At 41.7% G+C, this 22911-nt stretch overlaps 1 protein-coding gene across 3 annotated transcripts in view; it reads right to left on the reverse strand.

Annotated features, from left to right (window-relative positions):
- Window positions 1-6434: 6434 nt before the first annotated feature.
- The window catches only part of gpr61 (G protein-coupled receptor 61), a 282577-nt gene continuing 266100 nt past the window's right edge, over window positions 6435-22911 (reverse strand). For all 3 annotated transcript variants that reach the window (XM_072563921.1, XM_072563923.1, XM_072563922.1), the window contains one exon: window positions 6435-12408. In XM_072563921.1, the coding sequence (XP_072420022.1) occupies window positions 10715-12061 (1347 nt within the window). In that variant the 5' untranslated portion in view covers window positions 12062-12408 and the 3' untranslated portion in view covers window positions 6435-10714. The remainder of the gene's footprint in view (window positions 12409-22911) is intronic.

The following is a 22911-nucleotide window of genomic DNA, read 5'->3' on the forward strand; positions in this document are numbered from 1 at the left end:
AACCTGGGGCAAAATTGGAACCAAATGATCTCAGTGGGTTGTAGGTCTGAAGGCAATTAGCGAGGCAGAGAGCAAGGGCCAAAAAAGGATTTGAACATCAGTATGAGAATTTGGAGCCTAATGTCGTCTTCTCCTTCTTCTTGGCTGGTCCCTTAGGACTGAGGATGGCGTTTCTTCTCTCTGGAATGGTGGGCCCTGCGGTGATAACACAGTCTAATGCTGGATCCTCATACCCTGCCACAGGAGGGGATAGGTGGTGTTTGAAGGGGTGGCTGGGTGGGATGCTTGGGTTTCTGAAACCCTCATATTACTGTTTGTACTCAAACTGTCAGAGACATTCAGGTTGGTTGTCTTCTTCATGGATGCTTCTTTTCCAGCTTGGACTGTTTTGGCAATGTCTCATGAATCAGTGAGTAGATAGTATATTTTCAGAGAGGCTTTAAGACCATAAGAAATAGGGACTGGAGTAGGCCATTTAGCCCCTTGAGTCTGCTCCACATTTCAAAAGGATCATGGCTGATCCAACATTACTTTCCTGGGCTTTCCCCACAACCATTCTCCAGTTAAATAATGTTCTTTCTTTCTCCCTTCCAAAATGAACAAGTTCACATTTTCCCACACTCTCCTGACGTCATATTGTGGCTATACAAGGCATTGGTGAGGCTGTATCCGGAGTACTGTATACAATTCTGTTTTCCCTCCTATTGGAGGGATATTGTTAAACTGGAACAGGTGAAAAAAAGAATTGCAAAGATGTTACCAAGACTAGAAGATTTGAGTTATAAGGAGAGGTTGGCTAAGCGGGGACTTTCTTCCCTGGGTCGTTAGAAGTTGTGGGGTTTAGAAAATCATGAGGGGCATCGATAAGGCAAATAGCCAAGGTCTTTGCCCCAGGGTAGGAGATTCCAAAACTAGAGGTTTAAGGCAATAGGGGAAAGATTTAAAAGGGACTTGAGGGGCATCTTTTTCACATAGGGAGTGGTGCGTGTATGGAATGAGCTGCAGAGGAAAAAGACATTTGGATAGGTACATGGATAGGAAAGGTTTAGAAGTATGGGCTAAACACAAGCAAATGGGACTAGTTCAGTTTTGAAACCTGATTGTCATGGATGAGTAGGGTCGAAGGATCTGTTTCCATGCTGTATGACTCAATGACTCTATTTAACCTATCAATATCTCTCTGTAAACTGCTTGTATCTCTCTCACAATCTGACGTTCCACCTATTTTTGTGTCACTTGCAAATGTGACAACAGTATTTTCACTTTCTTCCTCCATGTCACTAATATATATGGTAAACTTTGAGGCCAACCATGAAGTGATGTCTTTTTCCGATCCTTCTGGTAACTGCTTGCCGTGATGGAACTGGGAGTAGAGAGCTTGTTTTGGAAGTCTTGTGTCAGGCATGTGGTCAAAGTGGCCTGACCAATGCAGTTGATTGACAGTAACCAGTGCCTTGATGCCGATAGAGGGCACTGATATTGGAACGACTATCACGAATCGCAGGATTTTACTGTGCAGATGGAGGCCATTTGGCCCATAGTGACTGCATTGTTTTTGTTCCCTACTGACAATCTCCTGCCTTTTGCCCATATTCTTGCAGAGCATTTCTATCCAAAGGCCCATCCAATGTCGTCTTGAATGCCTGAATTGAACCTGCCCCCACTATATTTCCAGGTAGTGCATTCCATACCCCGATTACTCGCTGGGTGAAAAAGTTTTTTTCTCATATCAGTCTTGCACACCAGTGGATTTATGGGATTTTATTAATGCATCACTGGTGATATTTCTCAAGGGATGTGTGTTGTACATTGTCCACATCTCCAATGGATATAGAAGAGCAGGTATCACAGCTGCCCTGGAGACCACAAACTGATTATTAGGTTTCATGTCATTGTTGCCAACACCAGAGGAGATGTTGGATTTAATCATCAATGTCTGTCGTTACTGAAAGAAGCTTTCCAAGGTAAACATACTAATTTTTATTGTCCAGTGGTTCTCTATGTATCTTGGTTTCTCTCTCTGCAAATGCTGCCTGGTCTGCTGTGTGTTCCCAGCATTTTCTGTTTTTATTTCAGATTTCAGTGTCTGCAGTATTGGACTAATAGTTTTGTTGTCTTGTTTGGGACTTCTTATCCTGCTGAAAATGAAAAGTTACATCCTTATGTTCGTGCAAGTAAAGTTAAAGAAGCTTCCAAAAAAATTTTGAAAGAACTGTGGATGCTGGAAATCAGAAACAAAAACAGAAATTGCTGGAAAACATCAGGAGGTCTGGCAGCATTTATGGAGAGAAATCAGAGTTAATATTTTGGGTCCAGTGACCTTTCTTGATGAAGAAAATTCTCCCTGACATCTGGCAGCTTGATCTGTTGTCATTGGTACAACCCTTACTTGATCAATCCCCTCAGATTTAAATTGTCATGAGGTCTGGGATCTCGGTATTGTCCTACTCTATAGAGGCCTTCTTCCTAGATTAGAATCCCTACAGTGTGGAAGCAGGTCAAATGGCCCTTCAATCCACACCAAACCTCTGAAGAGCATCGCAAGCTTCCTACCCTAAGCCTATAACTCTGCATTTATCATGGCTAATCCACCTCACCTAGGCATCCAGGGGCACTATGGACAATTTACTATGACCAATCCACTTAACCTGCACATCTTTATGACCCTGTTGGAGGAAACCCACATAAACATAGGGAGAATGTGGAAACTCCACACAGACAGTTCCCAAAGGTGGAATTGAACCTGGGTCCCTGGCGCAATGAGGTAGCAGTGCTAACCACTGAGCCACTATGTCACCCGTGCTCTAGTCTTCAGACTATACCTACTCTAAATGCGTGCTGTATTTTGTCTCTACCTCTTTATCATATATCAGGGGCATCCCCAATTTTATTTGCTCCACCATTGGTGACTGTGCCTTCAGATGCCTGGACTCTAAACTCTGGAACTCCATCCTGAAAGCACGCAGCCTCTCTCACTCTGCTTAAAACTCACTCCTATACCCAGCCTTATATTTATCAGTTCAAACTTTGTCTGCTTGGCTCCTGTACTGTGCCTTGGGGCATCTTATTTTGTAAAGGGTGCTATATAAATGCAAAGTGTTAGAACAGATAACAGTACAGCACAGGAACAGGCCCTTCAGCCCACCACATCTGTGGCGACCACAAACATTGTTGAAAAATTGGTTATTGATGTCTTATTTTGCCAAAGAATCTGGGCAGCTGGTCCAATTATCAGACGCTTCTGAGAGTGAAAATAAATCAAAATGTCATTGTTTATGATGTAAGCTGTAACTTCCACCCTTCACCACCTCACACTAGGAACAGAATCATGTTCCACAGGGTTCCTTGCTGCCTATAGAGTCACTGTCAGAGTAAAAGAGTCCACATTTACACTAATCAGTAATGGTGACCATCATTACCCAACCACTCAATGATTTACAATTAGTCTTTAAGGAATGAGACAATTACTCACATAACCACTCTGGTCTATGCCTCCAGACCTACTTTGTATTTAGTCTCATGCTGTCCCTGTCCTGGGAGTATTTGGTGGGGACGGTGTAGTGGAAGCTTTACTTTCAGTTTAAGAGAGTAGAGAGTGCTTTACTCTGTACCTAGTCCCAGTCCTGCGAGCCTTTGATGGATGCAGTGTAGAGACAGATTTACTTTCAATTTAAAAGAGTAGTGGGAGATTTAATTTCAGGATAAAAGAGTAGAGAGAATGTTACACTGTATGTACCCCCCATGCTGCACCCTTTATGGCAGTGTTTGATGGGAATATAAAGAAAGAGCTTTATTTTCAGTTTAAAAAGTGTAAAAAGCTTCACTCTGCATCTAACCCCCATGTTCTCTACATCCTGCGAGTGTTCTGTGGGGATACTGAAGTGGTTGCTTTATTTTCAGTTTAAAAGAGTTGAAGGAGCTTCGGCCTGTATCTAACCCTATGTGTACTGTTTTGGGATTATTTAATGGGAGCAGTGTGGAGAGTCCCTTACTTTTTCAGTTTAAAAAACTATACTCTGTACATAGCTTAATATTGTACCTGTCCTGGGGGTATTTGATGGGAACCAAATAGAGGGAGTTTTATCAGTAAGGTTTGTAATTTCTACCTCACTGCACTTAGAGTCATAGAGTCATACAGCACTGAGATAAACCCTCTGATCCAACTCGCTCACACTGACCAGACATCCTGATCGGACCTAGTCCCACTTCATCCCTGTCTCAGCTCACCTGCTGCAGAAACCTTCTTTTATGACTTTGTTACCTAGTGTTAGAATGACACCGATTTACTTGTGGCTGGTATCCCACATCTATAGACCATTCATTACTCTGCTACTGTGTCTTAATTCATAGCCAGTCCTGTTGTCTGTTACTGCTTGGACTCACTGACCTACACTGGTTCTCTACAGTCAAGCAACATCTAGATTAGAAAATACTCATCCTTTTTTTGAAATCCTTCCATAGTGTCCACCTCTCTTATCTCTGTAAACTCTACCAACCCAAAAACGGTTGTGATGTCTGCACTCCTCTAGTTTTGGCCTTTTGAACATTATCCAATTTAATCACTCCAACATTGGCAGTCAATGCCTTCAGCTGCCTAGGGTCTAGAATTCCCTCCCTCCATCTCTGTTACTATCATTTTGTGCTTGAAAGTATCTCTTAAGATCCATCTCTTGGACCATTCTTGGACCTAACTATCTCTTAAGCCTCAGAGTCATATTTTGTTTTATATTGCTTCAGTAAAGTGTATTGGAGTGCTTTGTTACACTAAAGATGCTATAGAACTGTAAGTTGCCATTGATGATTGCTTGTTACTAACACTGAATGCCTAAATGGTAATTATTCCATTTGGTATACAAACCCCCTCATTTATTTTAGGACAAAGTTCAACAAAATTAGTGCAGAAGAACAAGAAATAGAAAAAGTACAGCAACATTGGCTTCATGTATCACCAATGAGACAAAGAAATGCCTGCTCCATTAGGAATATTCCTATTCCAAAGGAATTCTCTGTTTATTAATACACTGTTTAATTTAAATCACAAATAAGATTCATGTGGAATTTATACAGGAACTAGAACTACAGTCAAATTAATTACAAAACATACATCTGGGTAAAGTATTAAATCAAACCACAGGAGTTCAGGCTACTTGCTGTTTCATACACCTTAAACAAACACTAATCCTGATTGTAATTGCACAATTGCAGAGATGCAATGAACAGACACTAACTGTTTCCTTATGTCGGTTGGAAGGATTGCAGAGGGATGTGAGGGATGGTGAGGGTGACGTATGGGGGCTAAGATGGTCCCAAACTTTGAAGGGGTTGCTGAGCCTGGAGGTCTGATTTGTGAACATTTAAGATTGCAGGGTTCAATAATGTTCACAGATTCCTGGAGGACAGAAGGATCACAGAATGACTTTGGGAAGTTCACTTGCACTTTGGCCACTATTTGACACTTCAAAGAGTCCAAAAAGAAAGTAGCCCTTAATTTTCAGGATGTGGCTGTCAGAGGCAAGGCCATTGTTTATTGTTCATCCATAGTTGCACTTGAGAAGTTGCTGGTGATGGGTCTTTGAGCAGGAGGGTTGCAGTTTTTCTGGGGAAAGTGCCTACAGTGCTGTGTGCTCTGCTATGAGCCTCACACCCTCACATCCTGGTTTCTCAAACAAAACACACATGTACGGGAGGCATTTAATTGCTGACTAAGCAATTCTCTTGAAAAGTAGTATTGAAATTGAAGTCTTTAGATTCATTCCGAGGTTTGACAGGGTAAATATATTAAGCCTGTTGCCTGTTGTGGGTCATGTAAAAATATCCTGAAAGGGTACAATTAGCACGACCTACTGTGATGAGATCACAGAGAGTTGATCAGAAAAGAAGGAGCTGGTAGGAGACAAACCTGAGGCTAGTGTGCTCACTCAGTCTGTATTTTAATTGAAGTTTCTATTCATGGAACCTGTAAACAACTGCAATGATGCAACAAACTTCACATTGTCTTCTTAACAAGACTCTTTTAGTTAGACCAGAAAGGTGGCTGTTTTTCAATCACACTACATCACCCTGGGCTTCAAGGAACCCACATACACAAGACTGGAGGCTGCCAATGCTAGTATCCTATTGTAGATAATTTTCTAGTCAGCCTGTTCAGAAATGGTATTACACGCCTCTGGATCAGGTGAGACTTCAACCCAGCCACAAGAGACCCCTTTTGGTGGTGATGGAGGGGAGTACGTTGTATTCTGATCAATTTGTCAGCTTGTTGACCACAGATACACAGTTCTACATGAGAGTGGTGCTGGAAAAGCACAGCAGGTCAGGCAGCATCCAAGGAGTAGGAAAATCAATGTTTCTGGCAAAAGCACTTTATCAGGAATTAGGCCTTCATTCCTGATGAAGGGCTTTTGCCTGAAACGTCGATGTTCCTGCTCCTCGGATGCTGCCTGACCTGCTGTGCTTTTCCAGCACCACTCTAATCTAGACTCTGATTTCCAGCATCTACAGTCCTCACTTTTGCACAGGTTCTACATGGTTTACTTGGGGAGTGTTTGTTCTGTCTCAGCAAATGGTCAGAGTACACTATCTTCCTGATTACCAGCCATATTCAAGACCAGATGCAAGGCAGTGAATTCTTCCTGCCGTGTTCCAGCAGAAGTGGAGGAATGCAGAGGATGGAGACGGTTGAAAAATTCGGAACAAATGTCTTCTTTATACTATTGCTGGTTCAGATGTCTTGCAGCTCCAGCTTTAAATCAGTGGATTGTGGACTCAATCCCATTCCAGTATTTGATGACAACAGTTGCTAGCATTGTCCTGATTGGATGAATAGCCTCATTCTGGGCTATACTGACTTTAAATGTGCATCATATGACACTGAAATTAAAGTTCTCTGTAAGAGTCTTGGATGAAAAAAGAAACAGGTGGACGCTATCAAGTTGTTATCAAAGGTTTGAGAGAGATGAAAGCTTATTGCCAAGAGGAAATGGATGAGGAAGACAGGACTGGTAGAAATGATGCAGGTTAGAAATGGGACAAGTAAAGGAGAATGAGAGAGTAGATGAGAAATAAGAAGGCAATAAATATAGGCAGATAGAAACACCGAAATGGAAAATGTGAGGAAGAGAATGAGAAATGGCAGAAGTGAAGAGCAGGCTGAAAAATGAAAAGAAAAGATTGGTCCAGCAGGGAGAAAGATCAATTTTTAGCTTCACTTGATAGTAATCTGCTGTCAGAATTAATGATGAATTCAGTTCATTGACGTTCGACCCACTGAAAAGCAAGTGAGATACATTAACCAAACAGCAGAAGCTTGTAGGTGTTTCTAATGATTACATTCCCAGGCAAGCACTCCAAATGTCTGACAGTAATTCTCTTGTATTTTTTGCAAGAAGTGACTGATTCTGACACACAATTCTGCTCATACGAATAAGAGAGTTAATATCAACCACATGATATGTTTCAGTCTGAGTGGAAATTCTGCTGCCTAATTGTGATCAATTCAAACCCTCAGCTTATACCTTAGGGGCAGCAGTAGCTCACTTAGCCTCTCAAACTCATTCCATTATTTTGATTACTTCACATTCCTGCCTAGCTTCTGGTAACCTTTCACATTCCTTGTTTATCAAGAATCTATCTATCACTGCCTTAAAAAATACTAAAGAACTCCATTACTTTTTGCTCAGTTGGCTGAAAGGCTGGTTTGTGATGCAGAGTGATGCCAACAACGTGGATTCAATTCCCACATCATGAAGGACTGTCCTCCTCAACCTCTCCCCCTACCTGAGGCATGCTGACCCTCAGGTTAAATCAACACTAGTTGTCTCTCTCTCTCTCATCAGAAAGCAACCATACAGTCTGCTCAGACCGCGGTGACTTTGGCTTTTAATAAAAGAAGTACCTAAATGATTAAATCTACATGTACTTCAGTGCCTGTTATGTGCAACTAGTGTGTTAGTTTGTAATTTTAAGATAATTTAAATTAATTTTATTTACATCAAATAAAAACTGAAGAACTGTGGATGCTGTAAATCAGAAACAAAAGCAAAAGTTGTTGGACAAGCTCAGCAGGTCTGGCAGCAACCGTGAAGAGAAATCAGAGTTAATGTTTCGGGTCAGGTAACCCTTTCTCAAAGGTTGTTATGGTGTTATTTGTTTTAATGCTGTTTCCATCACTTCCCTGTTAACAGCTGAATTTATTTGTCTATTTTATTACTAGATAATTATCAAACATTCCCATATTTTTGACCTGATTACGACACCTACCACAGAACTGATACAATGCAGAAGGAGATCATTTGGCCCCATTATATCTGCACTGAATATAAAGGAACTCTTTGATGTAAATTACACCACAATTCAGCTTTAGGATAGAACATTTTCTTGAATAAAATACCATTCTTAAATATAAGGATAATGTCAGAAAGCACATCTTTACAAAAAAAGTGCAGTGGAAATCTGAAACTTTTTCTTCATAAAGCTGTTAAATATGGGGGTCAATTGAAAAGAAGCTTCTTGGCTCAGTAGCCTGGTTCTGTGTTGTATATGCAAATTACACAATCCTATACAAACCTTCCAAGATTGAACTTGATTCAATTTTTGTTGGGCAAACATTCTAAAACCAAGGTGAATAGATGGAGTTCAGCCATAGTATAAATGAATGATGTAACAGACTCAATAGGGCTGAGATATCTACTCCTGCATCAGTGTTCCAACGTCTCAATCTTCCAATGAGAGTCTCGGCAGCGATTGTTGGCAGGGGGGCATCACAGTCAATTCCCAAGTTGTCTTCACTTGACATGCAGGAGGGATGACTGTGGGGAAGGGTGGATTTGAGGATGGAATTGAGGATGGGGCTGGTGAAATGCTGGTTAGGTTTGCTTGGGGTAAAACCCTGACTGATCTTTGAACTCATCCTAGAGAGACAGAACAAGATTAGAGCTTTAATGTTTCCATAGAGTTAGGGCCCTATCTGAGCTGGAATGGTTCCTTGATCTTCGGGGTTGAGCTCCTTCATTTGGGGTTGTGTATGACACTGGGGAATTCTGTCCTTGTCATGATGCTTTTATGTTGTGTAATGTCATATGATTGAGTGACATTAAATTAAAGACATAACATTATCAGAAACTCCAAACTAACTCTGATTAGGAATCCATTGTGGTCCATTTGTGTCAATAGTATTCTTGAGAAAGTTATTGATTTTCATCAAGCTGTTATCAAATATTAATGATAAAATACCTGATAATGAATCACTGAAAAAGCCACAATTTCTCTTTCAGAAAATTCTTCTAAATTAACAGTGAAAGCTACAAAACAGACTTCAAATCCTTCAACAGTGTCCCACAGTCACCTGACCTTTACACGATGAATATTCAAATCTCAGGGAAGATGTGAAGCTGAAGAACAGAGTCCAAAAATTTTCATTTTCTTCTCCTCCATGAGAGAGATCTTGGCCAAGTTGTAGAAAGTATCACAATGTCAAGCACGGCTGGTCACTCTGTGTCCTGTTCTGACCTTTCCTTTAGTGGACTCCATGATCTGTTAAATTCCTTAGGCCACTCACTCACTGCTTTCTGAAGCTTGGACTTTCAAACCATTGGCTTCTTGACTTATCCATTCTCCTCCTTTTAAAGCCCCCTGCAGCCCTGCCACAAGGACATCAATCTCTGGCTTTTCATTACAAGGACTGGATCTGATCGAGCAGGAAAGGAGAGGTGTAGTGTGGCTGGAACAAAGGTGCTAGCCAGGAGATATACTTTCCAAACTGGTCAGAGACCCAATGACAGGAAAAGAAATATGTAGAGATTTACAGAATGATTAGGGGACATTCATTTCAACCTTCCATCTTCCGCATTATGAAATGTTCAGTACATTCAAAACTCTGCTAACATATATGTCTTATTGACACACTGCATTTGCTGAACCATATGGACCAGTTGGCAATGCCTTCCTTTTAACATTCTTACCCTTGTTTTTAAATCCTTCAGAGGATTGCTCATCTTAAACTCTTCATCTGGATCAACAACTCTCTGAGACCCCTGCCAATATTAGCCTCTTGAGCATCCCCAAATTTAATTGTTCCATCTTTAGACACCATGCTTGCAGTTGTTTGGGCCTCAAGCTCCATAATTTCCTCCCCAAACATTTTTGTCTTTCTGTCTCTCTATCTTAAAGGCATTTCCTAAAACAATAACTTGGGCCAAGCTTTCGTTCACCTATTCCAATATCTCATTATGTGTCCCATTTTCATCTGCTATTGCTCCTGTGAAGTGGCTGTGAATTTTCTATTATGGTAAAGATGCTTTATAAATGCAAAATTATTATTGTTACTCGATTCACCAGATCCACTCTCCAACGAGTGCCAATCTAAAACTATCCTAAACTCCTCAGTGAGGAAGCAGGCACAATGTTAAGAGACAAGTAGAATCAGTTTAAAATCTACAAACAGCAAAGGTTAGCCACCATCTTCATATATGGCCTCTAGAATGAATATTTGGCCTATTTGCAAAAGCGCATCAGTGTGTGATTGCTTCTGATAACTGATTTATAACTTTAAAGGTAACTCAAAACAGGAATCAGTTAAGATAAAGAATACAAAAGCGGATCCAGGTTTCCTATCTGTTAGGATTAACCTTCTCTCTGGAAACAATCATGAGAGATATAACCATTTAGTGTTAACTGACATAGACCCAAACCGACTCATTCATTCCACAGATAGCTGTTAAGCTTCGTGCTTTGGAGATCTGCTGATTCGAATACAGCTGTTGGACATTGTAAAGTCAGTAGCTATGTGTTGTTCAAGGAATTCTGATGTTTCCTCCACAATCTGACCTGGTATCCTGAAACCCAATGCCGACTGGTCTAACTTTGGACTGGAAGCATCATAGCTAGACCTGGTTTCTGCGTTGCAACCTGTCCTCTGCAAAAACTGCATAAAGTTCTCCTCAATGGAACCTTCTCGGCTGGGCAACCGGAGGTCCTCTTCCAGAGTCTGTTTGAAGAGACAATTGAGGTGCTTGCTTAGCTCCCCTCTGATCTGTCGATTGAGGCAGCCATAAAAGAAGGGGTTGATGCTGAAGGATGTGTACCCAATCCACGTGACAATGGTTTCCCAGAGGTCCAGATGGGTCGAGCTCGCGCTCAAAACAGAATGCAGGTGAAAAGCAAAAAATGGCAACCAGCAGACGACAAACTGGCCACCGACCACGAAGAGGATGATGGCTGCCTTCCCTCCACCGAATGTCCGTTGTGGGGATGCCCTTGGCCCTCCGGAGCTGGTGACCATCGTGGACTGACTGCTGAGTGATTCTGACCTTTGCCGAGGTGTGTCCATCCAGGTGGGCAAGGGTCCGTGTTGTAGTGCTGCGACCCTGGCGACTTTGAACATGTTGCAGTAAACGATCAGGATAACTAACACTGGGAACAAGAAATAAAATAGGCCAAAGAAAACTATGAAAACCTTTTCATATATCTCTCCACCCCATTGCCAGGCACACTGATTGTTCACGTGCCTTTGGGAATTCCAACCCAAAACTGACAGTATTGACATCAAAGTGGCTTTGATCCATATGCAGATAATGACAGACACTACCAACTTCAGTGTCATCCTTACCTCATATCTCATGGGATGTACTATGTAATAATAGCGTTCAACATTAATGGCCAGTATAGACAGTATGGATGCACTTATAAATAACATGCTTAGGAAGAGGTATATCCGGCACAAGGTGTCACCAAAAATTAAGTTGTCAAAAAGAGTGGAGCTGGACATCATCCCTAAGGGCATGAGGATTAAGACAGCTGTCAAGTCCACTACACACAAATGGAAAACAAAAACAAATTTTTTGAACAATGGGGTCCTGATAATTACAAGCATCACTGCTGTGTTCCCAATTATTCCGACCAGGTCAACCAACAGCATGAAGAAGAGACCTATTGATTGAGAAACGAGATCTCTGTCCTTGGGTACGAGACTTTGATTGAAATGGATGGATGTAGGAGAGACTTTATGCTGTCTTCCTGGAGTGGAAGCATTCCACGCCCATTCCACAGAAACTGGAGCAGCCATGAGTGTTTAGGGTGATGCAAGGATGGAGACCCTAAATCTCTTCTTCCTAGTCCATCGCCCATCCTCTTTTGGGATAGGGAGTTACTCGTTGGTAGATTTATTTTTCTAACCATGCAAACCTTGCCTAGCCATCAGCATCAAACAATCAGTTGTTTTGCACATTTCAGATCAAATAGGTTTAGATGGAATATTCGCCTCCCATTTGTGGTTTGTATTAGCTTTCATTACCAACCAGCATAACTAGCAAAGACTTGGCATATGTCCTCCATTTATGTCTCCTTCCTGCATTGTCTTGTAAACATTAAGTTCACAGCGTCCATTTCCCATTTCTTCAGCATCATAAAAACCTGTAGAAATAAAAAAGTGAAAAGAATTAAGTCTGTCCAGATGTAGATGTCTGGTTCTGATTTTGCTGTACAATTACTGGTCCAACTTTGAAAATGCTCTTGTTAGAGAACTTTGGTTTACCAGGTCTGAGTTATGGAAATTTAGGAGCTGCATCCATTGAACAATCAAGGGATCAAGGGTCTACTTTTTACAAATTAATTTGTGGGATGTGGGTCTCATTGGCTGAAGAACATAGAACAGTACAGCACAGGACAGGTCCTTCAGCCCACCATTTCTGTGCTGACCATGAGGCCATTCTAAACTAATCTCATCTGCCTGCACATGGTCCATATCCCTCTATCCCTTGCCTGTCCACATGTCTGTCGAAATGCTTCTTAAATGTTGCTGTCATATCTGCTTCGACCACCTTCCTTGGAAACATGTTTCAGGCACCTACCACCCTCAGGCTTAAAAATCTTCCTTCACATATCTCCTTTAAACTGCCCCAACTCACTTTAAACCTACGCCCCCTAGTGTTTGATATTTCCACCCTGGGAAAAAGACTACAATTATCCACTCTCTCCATGCATCTTATAATTTTATATATTTCTATCCCTCAACTTCTCCTTATTGCTAATACACTCCAATCCAGGCAACATCCTGGTAAACCTCTTTTGTACCCTCTCCAAAGCCCCTACATCCTTGCTATTGTGTGGTGACCAGACATGAACACAATGCTCCAAATATGCCTGACTGAAGTTTTATACACTGCATTATGATTTGTCAACTTTTATAATCAATGCCCTGACCGATGAAAGCAAGCACACTGTATTCCTTCTTTATCACCTTATCCACTTGTCAGTCAGACAAAGAGTAATAGAAACATACAGCACAGAAACAGATCCTTTGGTCCAAATTGTCCATGCCAACCAGATATCTTAAAAACATCTAGTCCCATTTGCCAGCATTTGGCCCATATCCCTCGAAACGCTTCTAATTCATATACCCATCCAGATGCCTTTTAAATGTTGTAATTGTAGCAGCCTCCACCACTTCCTCTGGCAGCTCATTTCATACACGCACCACCTTCTGCGTGAAAAAGTTGCCCTTTAGTTCCTTTTAAATTCTTTCCCCTCTCACCTTAAACCTATGCCCTCTAGTTTTGGATGCTTCACCCCAGGGGAAATGCCTTCTCTATTTACCCTATCTATGCCTCTATAAGGTCACCCCTCAGCCTCCAATGCTCCAGGGAAAATAACCCCAGCCTCTATACAGCCTCTCCCTATAGCTCAAATCCTCCAACCCTGGCAACATCCTTGTAAATCTTTTCTGAATCCTTTCAAGTTTTACAACATCCTTCCAATAGCAGAGAGACGGGATTTGCATGCAGTATTCCAAAAGTGGCCTAACCAATGTCCTATACAGCTGCAACATGACTTCGCAAATCCTATTCTCAGTACACTGACCAATAAAGGAAAGCATGCCAAATGCCTTCTTCACTATCCTATCTACCTGCAACTCCACTTTCATGGAATTTTGAACCTACACTCCAAGGTCTCTTTGTTCAGTAATGGTCCCCAGGACCTTACCATTAAGTGTTTAAGTTCTGTCCTGATTAGCCTTTCCAAAATACAGCACCTCACATTTATCTAATTTAAATTCCATCTGTCACTCCTCAGTCCATTAGTCTATCTGATCAAGATCCTGCTATACTCTGAGGTAACCTTCTTTGTTGTCTACTACACATCCAATTTTAGTATCATCTTCAAACTTACTAACTGTGCCCCGTATGTTCACATCCAAATCATTATATAAATGACAAAAAACAGTGGACCCAGCAACATCCTTGTGGCATACTGCTGGTCACAGGCCTCCAGTCTGAAAAGCAATCCTCCCCCAACCCCCCACCCCCCCCACTTCTGTCTTCTACCTTTGAGCCAATTCTGAATCCCAAATAGCTAGTTCTCCCTCTAGTCTATGTGATCTAAACTTGCTAACCAGCCTACCATGGTGAACTTTCTCAAATGCCTTACTGAAGTCCATATAGATCACATCCACCACTTAGCCATTATCAATCCTCTTTGGTATTTTTTCAAAAAACAATCAAGTTCATGAGACACAATTTCCCATGTACAAAGCCATGTTGATTACCCCTAATCAGTCCTTGTATTGCTGTTTTCAGGGAGCTATGGACGTGCACCCCAAGATCTTTCTGTATATCAATGCTCCTGAGGTTCCTGCCACTTACTGTATACTTTCCTCTTACATTTGACTTCCCAAAATGCATCACTTCACACTTGTTCAGATTAAACGCCATCTACCATTTCTCTGCCCAACTTTCCTATATATCCTGTAGCATCCTTTGATAATCTTCCTCACTAACCACAAATTCACCAATTTTATTGTCATCTGCAAAATTACTAATCAGCCAACCAACATTTTCATCCAAATCATTTATATAAATTACAAATATTAGAGGTCCCAGCACTGATCCTTATGGAATACCATTGGTCACAGATCTCCAGTTAGAAAAACACTTTTCCACAACTACCTTCTATCATCTATCAATAAACCAATTTTATATCCAACTTACCAATGCACCATGGATCCCATGTGACTTAATTGTCTGGACCAACCTACCATGAGGGACCTTATCAAATGATTTAATAAAGTCCATGTAGACAACATTCACCCCCATATCCCCAAATTATCTTTGTCCCTTCCTCAAAAAACACAATCAAATTTGTGAGACAAGACATCCCCCACATGAAGCCATGCTGAATATCTCTAATAAGCCCGTTCTTTTCCAACTGCAAGTAAATCCTGTTTCTAGTAATCTTCTCCAATAATTTCCCAACCACTGATATAAGGCTCACCGACCTATAATTTCCTGGATTATCCCTGTTTTCCTTCTTTAATAAAGGAACAACTTCAGCTACTGTCTAGTCTGCTAGGACCACATCTGTGGCTAAAGAGGATACAAAGATCTCAGTTAAGGCCTCAGCAATCTCCTCCCTTGCTTCTCTCAGTAGCATGGGATATATCCCATTAAGCCCTGGGGCTTATTTACCTTAACGTTTTTCAAGACACCCAACACTTTATACCTTTCTTAATTCAACATGATTTAGAATATCAACATAACACATCCTAATCTTACCATCATCCATGTCCTTTTCCTTGGGGAATCCTTATTTGGTCTCCTTATTTGAGAAAAGATGTACTGACATTGGAGGACATGCCGAGGAGGTTCACTACATTGATTCTAGAGTTGAGAGGGTTGGCTTATGAGGAGACACTGAGTAGACTGGGACCATACTTGATTAGATTAGATTCCCTACAATGTGGAAATAGGCCCTTTGGCCCAACTAGTCCACACCGACCCTCTGAAGAGTAACCCGCCCTGACCCATCCCCCCCTAACTAATGCACCTTACTCTATGGGTAATTTAGCATGACCAATTCACCTAACCTGCACATCTTTGGACTGTGGGAGGAAACCGGAGCACCCGGAGGAAACCCACGCAGACACGGGGAGAATGTGCAAACTCCACACAGACAGTCGCCCGAGGCTGGAATCGAACCCAGATCCCTGGCGCTGTGAGACAGCAGAGCTAACCACTGAGCTGATGTGCTGCCCCAATTGTTGGAATTTAGAAGAATAACGGAGCATCCTAAAGAAACATATAAAATAATGAAGGGAATAGATAAAATAAAAGCAGGGAGATTGTTTCCTCTAACAGGTGAAATTAGAACTATGGGGCATAGCCTCAGATTTCAGACTGAGTTGAGGAGGTACTTTTTCATCCAAAGAGTTGTGAATCTGTGGAATTCCCTTCCCAGTGAAGCAGTTGAGGCTACCTTGTTGATTGTTTTTAAGGCAAAGATAAATAGATTTTTGAACAGTAAAGGAATTAAGAGTTATAGTGAGCGGGCGGGTAAGTGGAGCTGAGTCCATGAAAAGGTCAGCCATGATCTTATTGAATGGTGGAGCCGGCTCGAGGGGCCAGACGGCCTACTCCTGCTCCTGGTTCTTATGAATACGGATTTAGGTACTCATTAGCATTCTGGATGATAGGTTCAGTGACATTACCACTACAACATTATCTGTGGCTTTTACTATTTATAAAAAATGTTCCACGAGGAATGCTCCCTTGCAAATTGGGTCATTGAGCATATCATGAAATTTGAGTGGGGCAGGGTCACTCATGTTCTGATGCCTCAAAGCCTTTCCACCACCTCCGAAGTGCAGTGGAATACTTTTCATTTCTCTGAATCGACCTAATTCTGGGGAATGAAGCTGGACAGGTGTTAAGGTGGTGGTGAAGCAGCATCTTTGTGATAGCAGTCACAACACCATACGTTTTTAAGTTTATTATGGGAAAAGAAAAAAGAAGATCTGTAAAAACAAGGGTTGGATTGGGGAGAAGGAGATTTCATTAAAATAATGTAGGACTTGGCCAAAATACACTGGGAAAGATTACTTTTGGGTAACTCTCAGGGGATGTAGTGGGGGGCAGTGGGGGTAGTGGTGTGGTTTGCAGTTGGAGGTGTGCAAAAAGGAATTTAAAGCATACAAGCCCAACATGTTCCCTTTAGTATGAAATGTAGGAGCAACCAGCCCAGAGGACCCTGGATGTCTTGGAATATTCAGATCTGAATTAAAAGGGAAAAAAAGCAGATAACAGATACAAAGGGATCAAGTGAACAGAGGCCCTAGTAGAGTATAGATTGTGCAGGATAGGGAGGGAGCATCTTACAACAGCAATTAGGAGAGTAAAGAATTGGCATGAAGAAACACTGGTGGGCAAGGTTAGGGAGATTTCCAAGAAATTTTATAAGTAGATTAAGAGGAAGAAAATAACCAGGGATAAAGTACAGCTCATTAAGAACCAAAGGGGAAATCTGTGTTTGGAGCTGAAGGACATTGATACAGTCTTAAACGAACACTCTATATCTCTCTTCACTCTGGAAGAGGACGATTTAGTTAAAGATTTTGGGAAAATGGACTGTGAGCAGATTGACACAGGGAGTGAGGCCGATTTAAAAGCGGCAAATCCCTAATTGCATCCCAGACTGCTGTGGGAGATAAGGGAGAAAATCACCAGCTCCCCGTCTCAAATGTTTAATTCTTCACTGACTGCAAGGAAGGTGTCAGAGAACTGAAGGACAGCTAATGTGATTCCACTTTTCAAGAAGGATGGTATAGGTAAAGCAAGGAATTACAGACCAGTGAGTCTCACTACAGTGATTGAGAAACTACTAGAGAAATTTCTGAAGGAAAGAATGAATCTCCATTTTGGGGAGGTAAGGTTTTATCGGAGATAGTCAGTATGGGTTTGTGAGAGGGATGTCATACCTAACAAATTTGGCTGAAGTTTTCAAGGAGATGACCAAGTATGTAGATAAAGGTAATGTAATTGATGGAATTTATATGGATTTCAGCAAGGTCTTTGACAACGTTTCACATGGGAGACTGACAAAGAAGGTAAAAGGAACAGGATCCAGGTAACTTGGCAAGTTGGGTCCAAAGTTGTCTTTGTGGTCGGAGACAGAGGGTGGTAAAAGGGTGTTTGTGTAACTGGAGGTGAGTATCTAGTGGCACCCCATAGGGGTCAGTGCTTTAGTCTCTTATTGTTTGTGATGTATGTAAACAATATGGAAGAAAATGTAGAGCAGTACATGGTGATAAGTAAGTTTGCAGATGATATAAAAACTGTTGATGATTGACACTGAGGAGGAGGCTCTTAGGTTAAGTGTGATGTGAGGTACTTCAGAAGAAGTAACCAGACAAGGGAGCATTCAGTGAATGGTAGGACACTAGGACATTCAGAGGAACATAGGGAACATAGAGTGCTTGTCCACAGATCTCTGAAGACATAGGCAGGTAACAGGGTAATTAAGAAGGCATTCTGAACACTTGCCTTTATCGATTAAGGCATATATTATAAGAGCAGGGAGTTTATATTGGAGCTGTACAAAACAGCTGGAGTACACCAAACAGTGGAAAACTCCTGCTACACTTAAGAAGCTTGACACATTGAATGAATGAATTAGGAACTGATTGATTAGAACCCAAATACCATGTTAGACATTCACATCTTCACCCAGTATGGCAGCAGTGTGTCATATCTTTCACACAGCTCCCAAGCTCACAACCTCTACCACCTAGATGACAAAGAGTAGCCAGTATATGGGAACCACATCACTGCAAATTCCTCTCCGAGTCACTCACCATCCAGACTTGGAACCAAATCCTCGCTGTTGCTGAGTCGAGATGCTGGAACTGCCTGCCTAACAGTACTGCGAGTATATCTGCACAAACCAAACTGCAGCCGATCAAGAAGGCAGCTCATTACCTCTTTGTCAAGGGCAATTCCACAAGAAAAAAGAGAAATGAACCAAAAAGAGGTAACCTTCTTCTATCTTCAATCTTAAACAACATCTTGCACCATGAGCCTTGACTTACAGCGTACTAGTTCCAAAGACATCATCTGAGAACAGATAGATCAAAATGATAAACCTTTGTGAAAGGTTAGTTCCAACTGCAGCAGTGTGTGTCTTTTGTTAAAGGATCAAAGAGTTTATTTCTTTGAATTTAATTAGCATCATTGCAATTTTGATCAAAAAGAGTTGGTTTGTCTCCATTGTTCAGAATTGTGTTGATGCAAATCTGCACATTGTCCTTCACTCCCACCAGATAATCAAGACTGAAGCTGCATTTAGAAATTAGATTACAAATTCATAGTGCACGGAGTAAATATGCCATTCTCCCACTTTAATTGGATGAGTACTACATTTGCAAAAAAATTATTTTCAAAGTGTAGGCATTGTTGGGAAATCTGGTTTAACCCAAGCTGCCCTGAGCAACTGGTGATGGGTCTTGTCTTTCAACCGTGTGAAGCCTGATAAAGCTAAAGGGTTTTATTACTTTAGAGGACCGATTAGAAGATCAACACAGGACAGGAGACATATATGGACCAGACCAGGTAAGGACAATAGTTCATATTTTGTTACAGTCAATAACAAAACAAGTTTAGTGTTTTCAATGTCACCTTCACGCTCACTTTTAACAGCTTTAAATTTACCATTATTATGAAATTGTCAAAATACTATTGCTGGATCGGAACTCATCTTTCATCAATGATTTGGATGTGAACATAGAAGGTACAGTTAGACAGTTTGCAGATGACACCAAAATTGGAGGTGTAGTGGACAGCAAAGATGGTTACTTCAGAATACAACAGGATCTTGATCAGATGGGCCAATGGGCCAAGCAGTGGCAGATGGAGTTTAATTTAGACAAATGTGAGTTGCTGCATTTTGGAAAAGCAAATCAGGGCAGGACTTGTACGCTTAATCTAAGGTCCTGGAGAATGTTGCTGAACAAACAGACCTTGGAGTGCATGTTCATAGTTCCTTGAAAGTGGAGTTACAGGTAGATAGGATAGTGAAGAAAGTGTTTGGTATGCTTTCCTTTATTGGTCAGAGTATTGAGAATAGGAATTGGGGGTTCATGTTGTAACTGCACAGGATAGTGATTAGGCCACTTTTGGAATACTGTGTGCAATTCCTGTCTCCCTGATATAGGAACGATGTTGTGAAACTTGAAAGGGTTCAGAAAATATTTACAAGGATGTTGCCAGGGTTGGAGGGTTTGAGCTATAGGGAGAGGCTGAATAGGTTGGAGCTATTTTCCCTGGACCATCAGAGGCTGAGGGGTGACCTTGTAGAGGTTTATAAAATCATGAGGGACATGGATGGGGTGAATAGACAAGTTTTTTTTTCTCTGGGGTGGGGAGTCCAAAACTAGAGGACATAGGTTTAAGATGAAAGAGGAAATATTTAAAAAGGATGTAAGGGGTAACTTTTTCATGCACAGGGTGGTGTGACACAAAGCTGGGTGGCAGGGTGAAATGTGAGGAGGATGTTAGGAGAATACAAGGTGACCAGGACAGGCTAGGTGAGTAGACAGATGCAGTTTAATGTGGATAAATGTGTGGTTATCCACTTTGGTAGCAAGAACAGGAAGACAGATTACTACCTAAATGGAGTCAAGTTAGGTAAAGGGGCAGTACAGAGAGATCTGGGTGTTCTTGTACACCAGTCAATGAAGGTAAGCATGCAGGTACAGCAGGCAGTGAAGAATGCTAACAGCATGCTGGCCTTCATAACAAGAGGGATTGAGTATAGGAGCAAAGAGGTCCTTCTGCAGCTGTACAGGGCCCTGGTGGGACTGCAACTGGAATATTGTTGTCTCCAAATTTGAGGAAAGACAATCTGGCTATTGAGGGAGTGCAATGTAGGTTCACGAAGTCAATTCCCAGAATGGTGGGACTATCTTAAACTGAAAGATTGGAGCAACTGGGCTTGTATACTCTTGAGTTTAGAAGGCTGAGAGGGGATCTGATTGAGACGTATAAGATTATTAAAGGATTAGACACTCTGGAGGCAGGAAGCATGTTTCCACTGATGGGTGAGTCCTGAACCAGAGGACACAGTTTAAAAATAAGGGGTAGGCCACTTAGAACAGAGTTGAGGAGAAACGTCTTCACCCAGGGAGTGGTGGGTGTATGGAATGCTCTGCCCCAGAAGGCTGTGGAGGCCAAGTCTCTGGATACTTTCAAGAAAGAGCTGGATAGAGCTCTTAGGGATAGTGGGATCAAGGGTTATGGGGATAAGGCAGGAACAGGATACTGATTGAGGATGATCAGCCATGATCATAATGAATGGTGGTGCTGGCTCGAAGGGCAGAATGGCCTACTCCTGCACCTATTTTCTATTGTCTATTGTGTACGGAATGAGCTGCCAAAGGAAGTGGTGGAGGCTGGTACAATTGCAGCATTTTAAAAAGACATCTGGATGGGTAAATGAATAAGAAAAGTTTGGGAGTATATGGGTTAAATGCTGGCAAATGGGATGAGATTTATTTTGGATATCTGGCCAGCATGGACGAGTTGGACCAAAAGGTTCTGTTACCATGCTGTACATCTCTATGACTTTATGACATTATCAGATTAATTGCCTGGGAACATAACCACTACACATCCATACCCAGGAAGAAGCTGAAGGTTTTCTGGGACCTTCTACATTAATGAGTTAGTAATACTGATGGTTTTGACATCCAAAAAGGTAAAAGTAGAGTTTCAGTGTCAGGAGAAGTAACTTGGAAAAAAGTTGCTGGAACAAAGGTGTTGCACAGAAGCTTAATTTTCTGAGATGTAACAATGGGCCTAGTTTTATGACTGAGTTCAAACTGTGAGTGAGGCTTCTTTTTGTGAAAACACTCATTGTCTGAATGCTGCTGGCTTCAGATGGGTTATGTCTTTGCCCATTTATAGGCTAAGGACAGCACTGTGTATTGATAAAACATCAACGAGGATTCTATAAGGCATCAACTGCATCTTCTGAATTTTCCACATGAGGTTACAACATCTGGCCTCCCATTTTTCAGCAGTAAGATCTCACTCAAATAGTTCTTGGGTTAAAGGGATCAACGGGTACATGGAGAAAGTGGGAACAAAGTTCTCAGTTGGATGATCAATTATGATCATATTGAATGGCAGAGTGGGCTCGAAGGGTCGAATGGCCTACCCTTGCTGCTGTTTTTTATGTTTCTATGTCTCTACACTTTTCTGCCCACAGGGCCACCTGACACCATTGTAGGGAGTTACACTTATGGCTCTCCTCAGGTTAACTCTTTCAGATCCTTTTATACCTGGATACAACATTGGACAGTTTCCCAATAGGAGAAAGTCAGGACTGCAGATGCTGGAGACCAGAGTCGAGAGTGTGGTGTTGGTAAAGGATAGCAGGTCAGGCAACTTCAGAGGAACAGGAGAATTGATGTTTCAGGCAAAAGCCCTTTGTCAGGAGGGCTATTCCAGCACCACACTCTTGACACAGTTCCCCAATAGCGTTGGTTGTTTTTTTTTTGTTGTGACTGACAGCCACAGGGATCTCAAGGTGGTGAGATACCGAACAAGGTATATTCACTCAACCTAGAATGGGGATTGAGTTTGCTACACTCTGTGTTTTCTAGGAGATTAAGTGCCTGTGTATAATCCAGGATGGAAGAGAACATGATGTGGCGATTTGTGTGCTTCTATATTTCTAATAACCAGGGCCGCCTCTGGAAACATGAAGCTTCTATTCCTTTTCAGTACATTGGATAACAGAGTTTCCTTAACATCCATCTGATTTAACTCTTTCTCTGAAGGACAACATTTCCAACAGCAGAGTGTTCCCTGAGTCCAGTATTGGAGCATTGGCTCAGGGTTCAAGTAGAGTCTGATCAGGCTTCCAGTACACAGGCCTGACAAATGTTTCACAGAAAGACAAGACAGAGGTAGTTTGAAAATACATAGGATAGAACACAGAAAATAGTCTTGTTTGGCAAAAAGAAGAGGCAATTATCAAGACGTGGCTTACATGGGCAGATCCACTCGAGATTTCGTTATTCTTCAGAGTGTGAGTGTCATTTTGCAAGACAGAGGTAAAAGGGATGAATGGTTGGCGTAATGGCAA

Source organism: Chiloscyllium punctatum, chromosome 45 (assembly GCF_047496795.1).
Source record: "Chiloscyllium punctatum isolate Juve2018m chromosome 45, sChiPun1.3, whole genome shotgun sequence".
Lineage (NCBI taxonomy): Eukaryota > Metazoa > Chordata > Chondrichthyes > Orectolobiformes > Hemiscylliidae > Chiloscyllium > Chiloscyllium punctatum.